Source organism: Protomyctophum parallelum (assembly GCF_964188405.1).
Source record: "Protomyctophum parallelum genome assembly, chromosome: 20".
In the NCBI taxonomy this organism is placed as follows: Eukaryota; Metazoa; Chordata; class Actinopteri; order Myctophiformes; family Myctophidae; genus Protomyctophum; species Protomyctophum parallelum.
In genome coordinates, this window is record NC_139718.1 from 42,479,854 (window position 1) to 42,498,945 (window position 19,092).

Sequence of the window (19,092 nt, forward strand, 5' to 3'; positions counted from 1 at the left end):
CCTCTCGTTTTGTCTGCACCAACTGCGCTAAAGACTGTCACTCCGGAGCGGGGCTGTCCAGCCACAGCCGTCGCTGCAAGAAATCATGACCACCCAGGCGCAATCCATCGTCATCACTGACGGACGGATGCCTATGATGACATCGAGTGGCAAAGCAACATGCAAAGTGAGTTTAACATTGTTTAACGTTGTTTAATGCAATCAGATAGGACTTTTCTGTTTGGATGTATGAGGCTGTCAAGGCCAGAAAGTAGTTTTCTTTTGCCACTCAGTAGGCATTCCTGCATAACTTCCGGGTTAGGTGATGGTGTCACACGCATACACCCTCTATAACATTGATTTTACTATATAAATTGGGGGTCCCATATAGATGCCATTAAATGTGAGTTCCGTAGACTAATGCAGTAATGCATGTCAAATTGGGGGGTCCTTGAAATTAAATGGGTTGAGAATCACTGCTAGAGCCATAAGATATTCTCTTATGAGGGTCCCTGGCATATCTCTTCAAATGGGGGTCTGTGGAGCTAATTAGTATCCATTTGGGGGTCCTTGACAGGAAAAAGTTTGGGCACCCGTGCTATAGCCTATTTGTACTTTTGTAGGGATCATCACAAAAGCCAAATGCACAGGATCAGTGTTCAATGAATGCAAGTAACTTTGACAGTGCACAAATATAGGCTATGCAAACATTGTTGGTGAACTCTGATTATATTAGGTGGGTTATGTAGGCCTACTGTCATTGCGCACACATGTCCAGAGTCCTTGATCGCAATGTTCTCAGTATGACTGATTGATTGAATAGTTTATTGAACATATTTATGTAAAAAACAGCAACAGAGTATAGGCCTACAGTCAAACACTCAGTTCAAAAGGGATAGCACAAAAAAGTCCTTGCGGACTTGTTTCCACTTAAACGTTAGGCCCTAAGCAATCAATTCATAGACAGTTATTAAAGTCAGTTAACTTATTTCCATAATGTATTATTGAGCGTGCGAGAGAGAGAGAGAGAGAGAGAGAGAGAGAGAGAGATAGATGGGGAGGGTAGCCTATAACATCTGGGCGTTTTAAAACACCATTCTTCTTTAAACCACACCCACAGGCGAACCTCACGGCGCGTCTATCTCGCGCAGTGTTCTACCTGTAGACTGGAGGTGGACATGTTCGCAAAAGGAAGGAACTAAACTCTATTGTTATTAACGAGTCATTAAAACAACCCTTTCCGTGTCCGCGAACTGACGATGGAATGATACTACTTTGGTAAGTGGGAAGATCAACTTGTTTTGAACTGTGGGCAATGGAAATGGGAGTTGAAATGCGCAAAGTTGTTGTGAGTTTGAGAGAGGATTGGAAAAACTCGCCAGAAATGAGTTACTATCTTTCATCATACAGCAACCTCATCCAAACCAAAACGAGTTTTGTTCTCGTATTAAATCTATTAGCCGCAGTCAACAGAACAGGACGAGGCAATGGGCCATAGGCTATCTGTAAAACACCTCATAGGCTACTCTGTGCGTACAGTTTATTTTACTTTCTTGTAATGCCGATTTATTCTCCTTAAAGATGCCTCGGATGTTTTACAAATTGTATTGTTACAAATAGTATGCCAAGAGATCTACCTTGTAATATCTATCTTGTAATTCAATAGACCGTCGAAGTAGGCTATAACGTATAGGATTGATTGATTGATTGATTGATTGATTGATTGATTAACTAGCCTACTTTATTAAGAGTTTGCAGAAAAAACACAGGGAAGTGTAGTTCAAAACAAGCTTGTTTCCATTGGGGTCTTTCATATTCAATTCATCTTAAATGAAATGAAAGGAATCGTTAATTAACAGTAGAATTTAACTTTTTAACACTACATTTAAGAAACTTGTGTCTTTCATGGAACAGTTAATCTGAGGCCTACTCATATACCACCACTGTGCTGATAAATGTGTGTAATCTCATGGTCTGTTGGCATCTCTGGGGGGACTGATAGTGGCTTCGTGTAGTCTCTCAAGACAGACAGTTTTCCCTTTATTTGTGATCCTGTGGTTCTTCTCAAAGTGGGGTCCAGGGACTCTCAGCTGGGGTTCCTTGAGGGGAGTCTAAATTGACCCTTGCAAGTCTGTAACTCTGACAGCATTCAAATGGAACCAAATGACCGGGACCCCCTAACTCTGACAGTATATAAATGGAACCAAATGGACCCCCCTTAGCTCTGACAGTATATAAATGGACCCCCCTTAACTCTTACAGTATACAAATGGTTCTGGAACCGTGTGGTTCCATTTGTATACTGTCAGAGTTAAGGGGGGGTCCTTGAAATGTAAAAGTCTGAGAATCAACTCATGACCACACTTTGTTTCTCTTCCCTTTTTGCAGGTTTTCGCTTTAAACTACAGCCCACAGCGACAGAAGCGGTTGAGACAGCTGACACCCCCCCCCCCCCCCCCCTCCAGCCCATAACTATGGACTGGAAGACCTTCCAAGCCCTCCTCAGCGGGGTCAACAAGTACTCCACGGCGTTCGGCCGGATATGGCTGTCCGTGGTGTTCGTGTTCAGGGTGATGGTGTACGTGGTGGCGGCGGAGCGCGTGTGGGGAGACGAGCAGAAGGACTTCGACTGCAACACCAAGCAGCCCGGCTGCGCCAACGTCTGCTACGACCACTACTTCCCCATCTCCCACATCCGCCTGTGGGCGCTGCAGCTCATCTTCGTCAGCTGCCCCTCCTTCATGGTGGTCATGCACGTGGCGTACCGGGACGAGCGCGAGCGCAAGCACACGGCCAAGCACGGCGAGCAGAGCGCCCGGCTCTACAAGAACACGGGCAAGAAGCACGGCGGCCTGTGGTGGACCTACCTGATGAGCCTCTTCGTCAAGACGGGCTTCGAGCTGGCGTTCCTCTACATCCTCCACCGGATCTACGACAGCTTCTACCTGCCCCGGGTGGTCAAGTGCGAGGTGACGCCCTGCCCCAACGTGGTGGACTGCTACGTGGGCCACCCCACCGAGAAGAAGGTGTTCACCTACTTCATGGTGGGAGCCTCGGCGCTCTGCATCGTCCTCAACGTCTGCGAGGTCATCTACCTCATCTCCAAGCGCGTGGTCCGCTGCGCGAACAAGCTGAAGCGGCGCCATCGCCACGTGGCCGCCGCCGCGCGTCACGGCGATTACAAGGACGACACTTCGGACAACAATTACAACGACGTTCGCATGTCGAGGCTGGACCTGAAGGAAAGGCCTCCCACCTTGAAGTCTGCATACAGGCCGTCGGCCCTGAAACTATCGCAGGAGTTGCGGGCCTCTGCCCCGAACCTAACCTTGCGCGATGAGAAGAGCTAAGTCAAGTTTTTTTGGGGGGGAAAGTTTGAGAGCTTCATGGTTTAGAAGTTCGTTAGAGACTACAGAAGCGGATCAGAGCTCTATTAATGAGGGCTCTGGAGCACCTTAGAAGCTGCCATGCTCTGGTGACGCTCACAGCTGGATTAATCCTGAGTGGCGCCATATTAACACTTATTCTCAGAGCTGTTTTACAAGTCAGTATCCACAATTTATACAAAGGAGTCAAATCTGATTTGTCAATATTACGCCACGATGTGCTCTGAAACAATAAAGGACTTGTGACTTTTTTAATGCTCTGAGAAATTCAGCCCAGCCTTTATTTGAACATTCCAGTGAGGATGTCTGGCCAGGTCTAGGAGTTGTGGCATGGGAGGGGAGGCCACAGTGAGATGGAAAGACTCAGTCATGGACTCGGAGGCAGGTATTCCGGACACACCTGTGAGAGGTATTCACCCACACAGCCAATCCTGCAGCGGGTCCGGGCACTCTATTGTCTCTATAGTATTACAGCAAACACGCATTTCGGTTAGCATTTAACCCATTCTGACCTGAGATCAGATTCATACGAGGTTTCCGCCGGACATACACACTGGTCTGATGAACCCATTCTGACCTGAGATCAGATTAAAAAAATGTCAGTCGTTCTTCGATTTAAAAAGAAATAGCAGACCTACAAGCTCGTATCGCGCCACTCGGTGGCGCGATATGAGCTTGTAGATCTGCTATTTTTAAATAGCTAAAGCACAACATGATGCTGACACCAAAATGGGTGCCCGGTCAGAATGGGTTTTAATAGAAGACACTTCCTAATCTATTCACAAGCTGACGATGATGACGTGTTTCGTACCCATCAAGACACAACTTGCCTCAGAATGTCAAATAAACACTTTACATGGACTATGATTGTCTGGAGCCAACAGAGATTTGTGGATGTTACGCCTGATTTATGATGGTGTGAAAATAGCAGATCTACAAGCTCCTACCAGCTTTGTTGATCTGCTATTTTCAACACCGCCGTGCGATGGAGCGTAATTCAAGCATAACATTTTAATGTTGTCCTGGAATTAACTTTTTACTTTTTTTTTTTTACTTTGTTCAATGAAGTAATTACAGTACAAAACAACAATACACATATCTAACTTGTGTTTTATCTCAAGCATCCTTAGGCATGACGTGCTCTTTGGGTTCTCAGGTTTACGCTGCATAAGCCAGCCACTCTTATGTACATATTAGACCGCCTGTGTTTTGACGTGCTCGTACACAACTTTTCCCGGTCTCTTAAGTCCACTGTTGATTTAAAACGAGGCAAAAGGAATGCTGCCGTTTAATTCTGCCATATTGGATAAGCTGGAGCGCTTACAGTGGAAGAGAGGAGACACACAGATGGCTCATTGAACTGTGACGTCATCTGACTTCGGGCGATCATCTGGCACATATCGCCCGAAGTCAGCTGGAAAACGTCATCCTCGGTGGCGCACTCAATGTTTATATCTGACCCTTTTTTAAATAAAAAAAGTGTTAAAATTATCACCAGGAATTGTGCTTTTTGTATCATGTCGGTCATATGTTCTAGGTATTGTGTTTTGCAAATTGTATTTGTCGCTGTAACTGCAGTGCAGTTCCATCTCAAACCACCTTAAAGGACCACTTCACCACTTCATATTAATGTTCAGGATAAATTACCACAATGTATTTCTACTCGGTCTGTGTCTCATAGGAGGGCTGTGGGCAGTTCAGAAACCCGTCCACCAGTGACATCATCGATGGGCAGATTTCTTTTAAACAATATTTTATAATAATAATAATAATATATATTTAGATTCTTATTATCGTGATTCGTGAGAACGAAGGCTTCCATTTTCGCATTGCCGCTTTTCAGGAATAGAAAGCATGCCATTCCCCATCGATGATGTCACTGGTGGACGGGTTTCTGAACTGCCCACAGCCCTCCTGAGACACAGACCGAGTAGAAAAACAATTGTGGTATTTTATTTTTTATTAGTGAGGACCAATTATATGAAGATAGGCTGAAAAGTGGTGATGTGGTCCTTTAATCTAAAATAAACTCAATGCACAAATAATTTGAGTATTTCGTTAGAATACGTTCAGAATGAACGTTTTCTGATCTGCATTTAGGATAAACGTTGAATGGAAACGGTTTATCATTGAAATGAATGCAGATCAGAAAACGTTAATTCTAAACGTATTCTCAGCATCAAGGTTTGAATTGGGTGCCGTGTCATTAGTCAGAAGGTTTATTGTTCCGAAATGACTATCCCTATCTCTAACCCTAACCTAAACCTAACCGCAAGCACGGGAGCCAACCTAAACCTAACCGCAAGCACGGGAGCAGTGCATGTTCGGACTAACGGGACTTCGGATCTATGGGCAGTTTCCTTGAATTGGGGGGGGGGGGTAAAATCTACCAATCAAATGATTTCCGAGCGCGGCACTCACACCGCTCCAAGAGATGGGAGATGCGGAGAACAAATGTCACTGCGGTAACGTGTGTGACAAATCGTACAACTTTAACTTAAGAAACAGTGGGACTGGGATGTATACACATGGGATTCATTGCATGGCAAGTGTTACAAAAGCACAAATCTTAGCCCATGTCCTCACCCAACACAACAGTGGTCCCCGGGTTGATTATAAGTCAATATAAGTCCCTCGTTCACCAATCAGTTGAAAACCCCTGAATCACACTGATGTATGTTACTAAGTTTACATCACAATTACATTTGCATGTCCAGTGATGATAATAATATCTCAAATAATATCTCAAACTTATATAGCGCTTTTCTGAGTACCCAAAGACGCTTTACATGGGGGGGGCTTTACAGAGGTAACAACAAATAAAAACAACTTTAATAGAAAAAGGAAAAATAACACTAAAAGCTAAGGAACATTAAAAGACAGTGAAAAGGGTTAGCTAGGGAAGGCAATTTTGAAGAGGTGGGTTTTGAGGGTGGATTTGAAGGTTTGAAGGGTAGGGGCATCTCTGAGTGCCTTAGGGAGGGCATTCCACAGGGTTGGGGCAGCAAAGGCAAAAGCTCTATCCCCCCACGTACGGCGTTTGGTTTTGGGGACGTCGAGGAGGTTTGCATCACCAGACCTGAGGGAGCGAGAGGGGGCATGGCGTTTGAGGAGGTCACAGAGGTATGGGGGAGCCAGGTTATTTAGTGCTTTGTAGGTGGTCAGGAGTGTTTTGAAGTGGATTCTTTATGATGACACCTGGCACCATCTTATCTGTTAATCTGTCCGGGGGGGGGGGGGGGGGGGGGGGCTCAAGTTTTACCTTCACTGTCCTCAGGCTTCAATGACATATTGAATGATTCACCTGCTAACATTGTCATGTCAATGCATATCTTCAAGTTGCTGTGAAATACTGTGAACGGATTTGTTTAGTTAGCGACAATGACATTTTTGTCCTGTGTTTTTTTTAGTTTTAGCTCATAGATGTTTTAGTGACCCGACGATGGGTGTTGTAAGCAATAAGAATCTCAGTCCACCAGTTGGGCTTGTTTAGCAGGTTTCGACAAGGTGTGGAGAAGCAAACACGTTAGCAATATTGTTTGCTCGTAATCAATCCTCCCACAGTAATACAGATCGTTGTAGCATTTTACGATGATTTGTGCAAAACAACTAAAGGCTGTACAGTTCCTGCTCTATTTATTTTTCTTGTAATCTACAACAATGGCTTAATAGTTAATACGTTTCATATAATTCAGGGGTTTTCAGCTGATTGTGAACCAGGGACCACCACCCTGATTAAGAATCAACCTGGGGACCACCACACTGACTAAGAATCAACCTGGGGACCACCACACTGACTAAGAATCAACCTGGGGACCACCACCCTGACTAAGAATCAACCTGGGGACCACCACACTGACTAAGAATCAACCTGGGGACCACCACCCTGACTAAGAATCAACCTGGGGACCACCACACTGACTAAGAATCAACCTGGGGACCACCACACTGACTAAGAATCAACCTGGGGACCACCACCCTGACTAAGAATCAACCTGGGGACCACCACACTGACTAAGAATCAACCTGGGGACCACCACACTGACTAAGAATCAACCTGGGGACCACCACCCTGACTAAGAATCAACCTGGGGACCACCACACTGACTAAGAATCAACCCGGGGACCACCACCCTGACTAAGAATCAACCTGGGGACCACCACCCTGACTAAGAATCAACCTGGGGACCACCACACTGACTAAGAATCAACCCGGGGACCACCACCCTGACTAAGAATCAACCTGGGGACCACCACACTGACTAAGAATCAACCCGGGGACCACCACCCTGACTAAGAATCAACCTGGGGACCACCACACTGACTAAGAATCAACCCGGGGACCACCACACTGACTAAGAATCAACCTGGGGACCACCACACTGACTAAGAATCAACCCGGGGACCACCACCCTGACTAAGAATCAACCTGGGGACCACCACACTGACTAAGAATCAACCTGGGGACCACCACACTGACTAAGAATCAACCTGGGGACCACCACACTGACTAAGAATCAACCTGGGGACCACCACACTGACTAAGAATCAACCTGGGGACCACCACCCTGACTAAGAATCAACCTGGGGACCACCACACTGACTAAGAATCAACCTGGGGACCACCACCCGGTCCCTGACTAAGAACCAACCTGGGGACCACCACCCTGACTAAGAATGAACCTGGGGACCACCACCCTTATTCCATTCTTTTACTTTATCCAGCCTTCTATTAAAGGCATAGTTCAGATTTTTTGAACTTAAGTTGTATGAAATATTAATATATTAATATTAACATTAATATAGTGGTTGCAACTGTATTTATTGATTGCCAGAGCCCTGTGGTGGGAGTTCTGCTCTGGTTTTGGTGAAAGTAGTTCCGGTCATTTTGTGGGGGGTACTGGGGGCCACGCAGTAAAAGTAAATTAATCCACAAAATTTGTATTGTTGATCTATTTCTAAAATATTAGTGCAACTTTCGTTCTTTTTTTTACCCCTCTATCACACAGAACTATGTTTTTGTGTCCATATCACTACGCCCAAAAATAGTTCCATGTGATGGAGGGGTCAAAGATGAATGAAAGTCGCGCTAATATTTTAGAAATAGGTCAACAATACAAAATGTTCATTTTGTGGATTAATTTACTTTTACTTTTTTACTGCGTAGCCCCAGTGCCCCCCACAAAATGACCGGAACTACTTAATATTCACTAAAACAAGAGCAGAACTCCCACCACGGGACTCGGACAATCAATTAATACAGTTGCAACCACTATATTAATGGCAAGTATTTCATACAACTTAAGTTAAAAAAATCTGAACTATCCCTTTAAACTCAGGTTAAGTGATATACAGTACTGATAGAGTATAGACATGATTATATGGGAACATTAATTTCCAAAGAATGATGACCCAATCAGGCAAGCTTTCTTGAGATTCCAACTCCCTTTCTACAAAATCTTCAATTTGCTACATTACCAAATGCATGCTCAGGGACCACATGCAATACCTTCACGGACGACCAGTGGTCCGCGGACCACCTGTTGAAAACCCATGATATATTTGCAATATAGCCATTTATAATGTATCAGAACTTTTATATGAATGATAAAAAAAACTACCTCTTTAAAATTGTTTATTTCTTTTTAACATTTGCCATCCATACAATGGATACAAATAATACGAGAACTAATATTTTAAAACAAATATTTACTCATTCACAAAACCACAACATGAGAATGAAATGAGAAAAACAAAAACTAATATATTATATCAGTGGAATATCAGCCACACCATCCCGATTTAAACGCTCCCACTGATTCTCTCAGCAATTTCACTTGCCCATATTTCATATGAATTGTGCTCCAGAATAAAATACATTTTATACTTTTATAATTATAAATAATGATGACTTAATACAGAGGGTTATGAGTATTAAAGAACTAAAATGATTCCCCCAGTCTGTGATTTTTACAGTGTTTTTAACCATCCATTGGCCATTGATTGCTACTGCACAGTACAATCCTGGTTGTCAATTTAACTCTGAGAGTGGACAAATTAAATCAAACAGACCCATTGATTAGGCCACGTTTGGCTCAACTTGTCTACTCTCCGGAGTTAACCCATTCTGACCGGGCACCCATTTTGGTGTTGGCATCATGTTATGCTTTAGCTATTGAAAAATAGCAGATCTACAAGCTCATACGATGGCGCGATACGAGCTTGTAGGTCTGCTATTTTTGAAAAATCGAAGGACGACTGACATTTTTAGAATCTGATCTCAGGTCAGAATGGGTTCATCAGGACCAGTGTGTGTCCGGCGGAAACCTCGTATGAATCTGATCTCAGGTCAGTATGGGTTAAATCAGCACTATGGACCTTACAGTGTGTCTGATGATACAGGGGTGTGATAAATCTCCAGGCTCAGTTCAAACAGTGCGGAGCAGCGGGACTGAGCATCCTCAAAGACTCTTAATACCACGATGCGACAAACGGCACCCGAGGAGCCCAGCACTCCCCTGGTTCACAGCTCGGAGCGTTTGGCAGCCAAACGTGGGGGTCTTTGACTCACTGCAGACCCTCCATTTTAACCCCGTGAAATCACAGACAAATCAACAGAACCAGCACCACGCCTGGCTTCATCATGTTATGCCCAATAGAAGTTTAAAATATAGGCTAACTGTACAGATTTGTAAAATCCCCCAGGTAGAGATGGCATGTTGCTCCCACATGATAAAGAGGGTTGTCAACACACACACAAAAGTACACTGGCCATGACACAAGGTTTGACAGGCATGATCGGTATGACTTATTAATACTGTACATAAGGCACCGTTTCAGCACGGCTTTCATAGCCCGTCACCAAATAGAATGTTCATCACTTCATGGTTAGTGCATGTACCTAAGCCTAAAGGCTTTCTACTAGTAGAGGTTAAATCAAATCAAATCCATGATGAACTGGATAACTTCAAATAAATGAAGTCCAGGAGCTGGATGTGGTTTTGTCTGAGGGGTGGCTGGAAAAACACACGGAGAGAAAGCCGACGTCGACCGTTTAGAGTTTGCACGAGGCCTGGGCCACCTTGGAGCTGGTCCTCCTGTTGATCGAACGACAAATGAAGGCTCCCGCATCCATTAGCTTGGGCAGGTCCACTCCCTGAGACGCAGAGAAACACGCAAAGCAAACACACACGAGTCAAAAGGAGGCATTGTCAGAATTTCTCAGGACATTGTACAGCAAACTATAGCGGGGTTTATGTGGGTTTTGAACGAGGAATTCCTGTTGCAGAGTTAAAACACAACACAAAAGCAGAAAGCACTAATCCTGGAGATTAGACAAACACACACACACACAGAGTAAACACAGGTAACAATGATGATGATGATGGAACGACACAGGAAGTAAAACTGTGACGTATGACGGCGCTGTGAATGAGCAGGTTGTAGCAGGTAGGCGCTGGGAGGACCCCTCACCGTCAGTGTTGTTTTGGGCAGCAAATCTCTATTTTAGTTTTAGTTTTAGTAGTCTCTTGAATAGTTTTCACTTAGTTTTAGTCACATTTTAGTCACCTGGAATGTTCTAGTGTTTAGTCTAGTTTTAGTCGACTAAATGTCAAACGATTTTAGTCGACTAAATCTACAGTTGATTTAGTCGACTAAAATGTGTTTTGACAGGCCTCGATGTCGTTGTAATGACATATTTTACACTTTGGTTGCATGCTGAAAATAGCAGATCTACAATCTCACAATCTTGTGAGATTGTAGATCTGCTATTTTCAGCATGCAACCCAGCATAAAACTGGATCTCTTGTCCACTAGGTTCCTTCCCAACATTTCAGTCTAGTTTTTATTTGCTGACGAAATTGTCAGTAATATTTAGTCTTAGTTTTAGTCGTCAGAGATTCGTTTTTATTTAGTTTTAGTCAGTGGAAAAAAGGTAGTCGACGAACATCTTTCGTCTTAAGTTTTAGTCGACGAAAACAACACCGCTCACCGTGTGAATTCCCAGTCCGTGCAGCATGTAGACCACGTCCTCTGTGGCCACGTTGCCGGAAGCCCCCTGAGCGTACGGGCACCCGCCCAGTCCAGCCACCGACGAGTCCACCACACTGACACCCATCTGTCGGGTGAAAATATCAATACGTTATATATATATATATATATATATATGACGTGCATGCGCATCCATGAAAGTACTTTTCTTTTGGTGTTGTGGTGGAACCACTCCAAGGAACAGCAATGTCCGTGTTCACCCATCTACGTGTGTCTGTGTTCACCTATGTGTGTACGTTAACCCATTCTGGCCTGAGATCAGATTCATACGAGGTTTCCACTGGACACACACACTGGTCTGATGAACCCATTCTGACCTGAGATCAGATTCTAAAAATGTCAGTCGTTTTTCGATTTTTCAAAAATAGCAGACCTACAAGCTCGTAGCGCGCCACTCGGTGGCGCGCTATGAGCTTGTAGATCTGCTATTTTTCAATAGATAAAGCATAACATGATGCTAACACCAAAATGGGTTCCCGTTCAGAATGGGTTAATGAGCACCAGTATATGACTATTAGTACCAGTAGGGGCGCTGTTTGCCAGAAACAGAGAGAGAGAGAGAGACAGTGCTGCACTGTTGCCTGCTAATGAGAGAGAGAGAGAGAGAGAGGAGGGGAGTAGAGTTGCACCACTTGGTTCACACGGGTGTGATTTCTTTAACTTACGCCCAAATTAAACATTTACAACGTTTGTCTATAACGCTCAAAAGGTAGTTAGTGGACATCAATGCACTTCCCATTGCAGTCAGAACTGCAGCATCACTCCCAATCTTCCGCCGTAGCCTGAAAACCCACCTTTTCAGACTCCATCATGGCCCATAGCACTTACCCTAACCCCTTAGATAGCATTTCTGTTGGCTTAGATAGCATTTGACACAGACTTATAGCATGTTATGTAGACAGCACTATAATTGTATTGTATATAGTTATAGCACGCCATAGTACATATGTATAGCATAGTAGTAAATATGCATAGTTTATATGTATAGTGTATGTATAGTTTCATTATATAGATATTCCACTGTTACTTTCTTAGCTTACGCATGTTTCATGATATTGATAAATGCTTTTATGTGATGTATTCCCATGCTTTTGTTCTTGCTTAAATGTAAATCGCTCTGGATTAAGAGCGTCTGCTAAATGCCTAAATTGTAAATTGTAAATTGTAATCAAAACACTCTTTGGAATTATATCTGGTTGAAATGTTGCTAATAAAATCAGGGGAGGTTGAACGCCTGTGTATGGATATATTCTATCTTTTTACGCACACATTATTTTATCCACTTAACTTTCCACTTTTCCACTTTAGACGGGCAACTTGACATTCCCTCGTGCTCAAACAACTCTCATCAGAGGTACTGACCTGTAAGGCTATGAGGATGTTGGCCAAGGCCTGGCCGTAGGTGTCATGGCAGTGGACCGCCAGGGCACTGACTGGCACCTCCTTGGTGACCACCTCCAGCATCTCCCTCATGCCCCCCGGGGTGCCCACTCCTATCGTGTCCCCCAAAGAGATCTCATAGCAGCCCATGGCGTAGAGGCTCTTTGCCACCTGGTGACCAGGGTAGGAGTAAAACCGTCAAAAGGAAGGGCGAGTTATATTTGTTTGGTTAAAAGAAAAAGAAAACAAATATCATTATTTTCTGATAGTAATAATTTCTATGGCGTTTGCTCTCCCTGTCTCTCCAAATAAAGAGCTAAAAAGAAAGAGCTGAACAAACACCATAGCAATGATTGCTATCAGAACATAGAGCTATTTTACACATTTACATTTTAAGCAGTCAATAAGTCGAGGGATATATGTGAATGCTTGTCCCGGTTACATATTATCATTATTATCCATCAGATAAACATAGAGCAATTTCAAAGTCTAGAATCTCAAAGATTAATCAAGAAAGTTGAAGAAACAATACAATAGACGGATCAATCGTGATTATTGTGAAATAGAGCCAACCTAAAAAAAAAGCCTCCACGGCACCATTTTATCCAAGAAGGAAGTGAAGAGATAAGGTATCACACACTCACATGTGCTACTTTTTCAGGTGCCACCTTGCCTTCATATGGACATCCCAGCACACATGACACATAGCTGTAGGAATAAGAAACATGGGTCATTATTACTAGAACCTAATGACAAAAAAACAAAAAAACAGGTCAAATGGCACATATTAATCTTACCCTCTTACTGGCACATTAGCCGCTTTAGCAGCCTTCATCACCTCCTCAAAGCGCTGCAGGCTCTCATCCACAGAGCAGTTGATGTTCTTTTTGCTGAAAAGCTCCGACGCTGCACCAAATATGGCGACCTCCGACGCCCCTGCCTTGACCTGCAGGAATTGAAAGATGGAAGAGGCTTGATTTGAAGTTTGACGTTTTAGTTATTTATTCGCTTTTAGCGTGTGCTTTCTTTTGTAAACGTCACAAAAGCCTCACATTGTAGATATTAGTGTAACCTGATAAACCATCCCGGTGGCATAAATTCACATTATCATGCGTCTTCTGCGGACCGTTATCGTCCCCAAGCGCTTGGTGGGCGTTTTGCACCACTTTTTGGTTCCTGCAAAACGCCCACCCCAGCGCTTGGGGCCAGACGGGTCTGCAGAACAGAAGACACATGATAATGTGAATTCACGGGACCGACCAGGATGCTTTATCAGGCAAATAATGGTGAAGATGATCAACTATCAATCATTAAGCGGGGGACCACCCCCGTAATGGACCTGTGGGGGTTCAGAACCACGGCTCTAGTTTAACGTCCGAGAATTGAGTCTCCCGCGTGGAAAGCCAACATCTTATCCACTAAGCCAGTGGTTTTCAACCCTTTTCACGTCAAGGCCCATTATTTAGTCAGCATTTGAGCCGCGTACCACCACTTGAGCCTCTCAGACCCAAAATTGACACACAATTCCATGCTGTTGGCAAACGGTCAAAAATAACAATTCTTCTACATTCTCTAATTGTGTAGACTCCTGCCCGTACGGGTCCATTTGGTTTCATTTTACGCTCTCAAGAGTTAAAGATCTACAAGTCTCCATTTGGCCAACAACCATCATCTAGCTGGGAACCACTTGTTTGAAAACCACTGCACTAAGTCAAAGGGATATCCCTAATGACTCAGGGGAGATATTAGAGCTTAGTTATAAGAAAATATAAATACATTTTATTCAACATGTTCCAGAGTGTAGCTTTAATGATTTAGCATGTGCGCTGGAGACTCACAGCTGCTTGGAATCCCTTGAGGTTGGGAGTGAGGACCGGGTAGGAGACCCCTGGCCTCCTACTGATGCCCTTCATCACCTCCACCTGGTCTGCCATCTGAACGAAAAAAAAGACGAAAAAAAGAACATGGAATAAATTAAATAGCACTGCAGGTGACATGACACATACATGGAATTAAAGCAAAAAATACAATCTCATGACGAAAAAAGAAAATTGTGTCGTGCGATTTGTGACAGTGTGCCGTTTCCGAAAACAATATTGTTCCTGAACTTCCTGTTCTTCTACATACACCCAACAAAGTTAAGAAAATGAGGAATTCACAGATCGAGGCTTTGACCCATTTTGACCTGAGATCAGATTCTAAAAATGTCTTCTACATCCTGACAGTTTTCTGAAAAAGCTATGCTTCTATGTCAGTGGTTCTTCGAATTTTCAAGAAATAGCAGACCCACAAGCTCGCTATGAGCTTGTAGATCTGCTATTTTTCAATAGCTAAAGCATAACATAATGCTAACACCAAAAGGGGTTCCCGCCCAAAATGGGTTAACCAGACCATTAGTTTTATGAAAGATGCTTCTGAACACGTTGCTAGTTTGACCACATCAAATGCTTGAATAAAATAAGACTCACAGCTAATGTAGCTCTCAATGCGTCACAGACAGACGCATTGAGAGCTTGTAGATCTGCTACTTTAGCCCCATAATAGGCCTACAGCAGCTGTGTAGAATCAGTTGAACCTCGTCAAAAGAAACCCACCTGTGGAACCCACTTGGGAGAGACGAAACTGGTGGCCTCGATAACCGACAGCCCGCATTCTGACAGCATGTCAATCAAATTAATTTTGGTCTCAGCCGGTACAATGGTCTGGGGGGGGGGGGGTGAAGAAAAAAAGAGAACATTTGAACATCAGCAAATATTTTAATAGACAAAAATGAGATACAGGAGCGCTGCTTTATATTGTTACAGCTGTGTTTTCTGTATGTATGTATTGCACTGGAGCTGTTGAACAAAACAAATTTCCTTCAGGATTAATATTAAGTATCTATCTATCTATCTATCTATTTATCTATCTATCCACTACTGCAGGGGTTTTCAACGGATTGTGAACCAGGGACCACCACCCTGACTTAGAATCAACCTGGGGACCACTGTTGCGTTGGGTGGGGATATGGGATAAGATTAATGCTTTTGTAACACCGACTATGCATCCCATATATCCCACCGTTTCTCAACCAATTAATTGTCCACTGACTACTAATAATTTCCTAATAATAATGACTCAAACAGACGATCCGCTGCCCCCTCTTAAGATTCTAACTCCCTTTTTCTGTTGAATTTCTTGACCTCCAATTTGTCAGTAAAATGACTACATGGACAGTCATCATAGGCCACCAGGTCATTCAGTTGAGTTCACTGTTTCTCAACTAGTGGAATGAAATTTTTAAGTCAACAAGAATCCTACATTACTAAATTAATGGTCAGGGGCCATAATGCAATACTTCCAGGGACTACCCCTGCACTAGTGGACTGGTATCCCTCTGGCTCATAGTCAGACTACCGGTGATGATGGAAGGGAATTAGCCCCTCTCGGGACCCTACGTAAAACTTTTCTGATATTTTGTTGAGTTTTACATTGGGTCCCTGCTCACTACTGTATTTTCGTATGGAAATTCCTATACGCGGAAGTGGAGATTCTCTCTAAAATAGGACCCGCGGCATGTGACGCCATTATTTTCCTTGAGTTATTCTGAATTCGGTAACTTTAAGTAGCTATACATCCAGCTGCGAATATCTCCTGTGGCGCGGAAGCCGTTAAGTATTTTTAATCTTTGTTTGACCGATTTGGTCGCTTTATTTCTTCTTGTTTGTTTACCGTTTATTGTACCGCCTCCCGGTGTGCGGTTGGCTTGTGCGGCTACGTCCCTGCCTCTGATCTGCTGTGTCATAGCTATAGCGCCACTAGCTAGCCAGATAGGCGGTACAATGAGGTGTCAATAAACAAGGAAGGAAAAGAAGAATCCAAGCTTCCAAATCGGGCAAACATATATTAAAAATACTTAACGGCTTCCGCGCCACAGGAGATATTCACAGCGGCATGTATGTGTACTTATACTTTACATATTCAGAAAGCCTCACACTGAATAATATCGTCATAGAGCGCGGGGAGCAGCGAAACATGGAGTAAATGTTTTAAACAGGTGGCATGGACGACGTGGAACAGGACCCAATGCACTGGGTCGAACAAATGTCAGAAACTTCAGTAGCATTTGGGTTCTGCTTGGAGGGCTAGAAGGGAATACTGTTCAGTTCAGGAGAGAGGAGAAACTATGTTAAAAAAAAGGTATTTTAAAAACAAAAATCCAGGTCGTCCTGGCAGGCACTCCATGTGGAATTTGTACTGTAGATAAAAGGCCCATTATATTTGGGCTATACTCGCTACAGACATTACAAAACACCAATGTGTCTTCAGGTTGCCAGCAAATATTTGTCCAAGAAGAGAGCTAGAGCATTGCATAACAAGCAGGATGTTCTCTATCCATTCATGTGTAACTACTCAGGGGTTACGTACGTAGTTTAGTTACGTACGTACAAATTGTTACGCACCTGTAACCTCTCAGCGTTAAATTAATAACACATTCGTAACCCACCGTCTCATTCTGAAGACCGTCTCTGGGTCCAACCTCCACGATCTTCACCCTCTCCGGGAGAGACTTGTTTTTGATACCTGCAGCCACGGCGACCTGCAGTGATTCGTTCCACACACACACATTCGTTTCAATAATTATTACGGTATTCATGTGAAATATTAGGGAATGTATTCCAAAGTGATAATTATATGCGCACACGACACGCACACGACTCAACTTACCGACTTGGCGAACGCCGAAGAGCAACTGCTGAATGCCAGACACTGGTGGTGACCCATGATGAGCCTGGTGGAGTTCCATGAAGTGTTTACAACCATCCTCCTGAGCGCCGCCATGATGCTTCCAGCCTTCGTGTGACGAAAGCACAGGGGGAAGGGACGAAAGAAGGATATCTACACAAGGTACATTTTTGCCTCCATTGTTTAAATTTCAAAACAGGTTTACAGGGCACATTTTATTATTAATAATAATAATAATAATAATAATAATAATAATAATAATAATAATGACTACTACTCAAAGGCAGTGGTGGTAAAAGTACTACTCACACATCTCTTTTTTGACTCATGCAGAATGTCCCAGTTCACAAGTTTTCAAACTATTCAATTGTATAAACTACATTTTGAAAATAGCAGATCTACAAGCTCACAATGGGTCGCATAGCACCCACCTAGCCTCGGAAACCCAGACGTTTTACATACTAGCACCTATAACCTCATGTCACCAGGCTTTCCACACATAGCACGCACCACAACACATTGTGAGCTTGTAGATCTGCTATTTTCAAATGGCCAAAATGTATTACTCTATGGGTTGAAGTGGTTAATGTATGTTTTAATATTATCTAAATCTACAAAGTAACTAGGCCTACTAACTAAAGTTTTCAAATAATTATAGTGAAGTAAAAAGTACAGTAGGGCTAGTTGCCTCTGTCTGAGGAGCAGTGGAGTAGACAGCAGAAGTATTGAATGTAATTTAATACAGTGGTTCCCAAAGTGGGGTCTGGGGACCCCCGGGGGTCCTGGAGTTCCAGGGGGTCCCCAGCTAAATGATGGTTTGGAACCAAATGGACCCTTATGGCCCTGGGTGTCACGCCCCACCCCTCTGCCTTTGTATTTGAGCCAAGACTCATGGCTCCAAACCCTGAACTCTTATTATGACATGACCATTTTGTGTTTAGTTCATGTTCTGTAAGACCTTGAATGTTATGCCTTGAATGTTAAAGAAAGCGCTTGTCATGTGTGTTGCTTTGAACACTTGAACCTTGAACCTAAGTAGGTTTTGGACTTATTCTGTATTTGGCCTTGTGGTGTTTGGGTTTTGTTTTCTGTTACTCTGTTGTTGTTTTGGTTGTCTTGTTTTGTAGTATTGTTCTGTGCCTTCCTGCCTCCTCTTGTTTGTGTTTCCTGTTCTGTCTTACCTACCTGATTATTGTATCCTAGTCACCTGTGTCCTCTTTGTCCTGTTAGCCTATCCTGTGTTTGATTGTATTTTGAGTTCACCTGTGTCTAGTTAGTCCTTGTCTATTTGTATACCCCAGTTTGTTCAGTCCCTTGTCAGATCGTCATTTCATGTCAGAGTGTCTACCGTGTTTTGCCTATGGGAAGTTTAAGTTATTGTTTAATAAACATCCTGAACTGTGAATCCTGCCTTTTGGTCGTACTGCTTTTGGGTCCTCTGAACTCACCCTGACAGTACGATCTGACCAGTTATGGACCCAGCGGACGACGTTGCAGGAGCTGGATTAAAGGAGGTACTGCACTACATGATAACTTGCTTGGAGTTAAGTGCACAGCCCTCCACCAGCCT

At 43.5% G+C, this 19,092-nt stretch overlaps 2 protein-coding genes across 2 annotated transcripts; one reads left to right on the forward strand and one right to left on the reverse strand.

Moving 5' to 3' along the window:
* The first annotated feature begins 1,132 nt into the window (after window positions 1–1,132).
* On the forward strand, window positions 1,133–3,860 carry gjb3 (gap junction protein beta 3). The gene is made up of 2 exons (XM_083791405.1): window positions 1,133–1,257; window positions 2,368–3,860. The coding sequence occupies exon 2, from the start codon at window positions 2,454–2,456 to the stop codon at window positions 3,327–3,329; it is 876 nt and encodes a 291-aa protein (XP_083647531.1). The 5' UTR covers window positions 1,133–1,257; window positions 2,368–2,453; the 3' UTR covers window positions 3,330–3,860.
* A 5,161-nt stretch (window positions 3,861–9,021) lies between these two features.
* Window positions 9,022–17,628, reverse strand: hmgcl (3-hydroxy-3-methylglutaryl-CoA lyase). The gene is made up of 9 exons (XM_083792199.1): window positions 17,505–17,628; window positions 17,284–17,376; window positions 15,392–15,499; window positions 14,636–14,731; window positions 13,595–13,743; window positions 13,442–13,505; window positions 12,780–12,968; window positions 11,359–11,484; window positions 9,022–10,521 (listed from the first exon to the last, which is right to left on the reverse strand). The coding sequence occupies exons 1-9, from the start codon at window positions 17,616–17,618 to the stop codon at window positions 10,420–10,422; spliced, it is 1,041 nt and encodes a 346-aa protein (XP_083648325.1). The 5' UTR covers window positions 17,619–17,628; the 3' UTR covers window positions 9,022–10,419.
* Window positions 17,629–19,092: the final 1,464 nt, after the last annotated feature.

Excerpts from the sequence above, each read along its gene's own strand:
- gjb3 (XM_083791405.1), top strand. The coding sequence starts at position 2,454 with ATGGACTGGAAGACCTTCCAAGCCCTCCTCAGCGGGGTCAACAAGTAC.
- hmgcl (XM_083792199.1), bottom strand. The coding sequence starts at position 17,618 with ATGGCGGCGCTCAGGAGGATGGTTGTAAACACTTCATGGAACTCCACC. Across the intron at positions 17,377-17,504 it reads CTTCGGCGTTCGCCAAGTCG|GTCGCCGTGGCTGCAGGTAT; the intron begins GTAAGTTGAGTC and ends GAATCACTGCAG. Across the intron at positions 10,522-11,358 it reads ACGGACTGGGAATTCACACG|GGAGTGGACCTGCCCAAGCT; the intron begins GTGAGCGGTGTT and ends TCTGCGTCTCAG.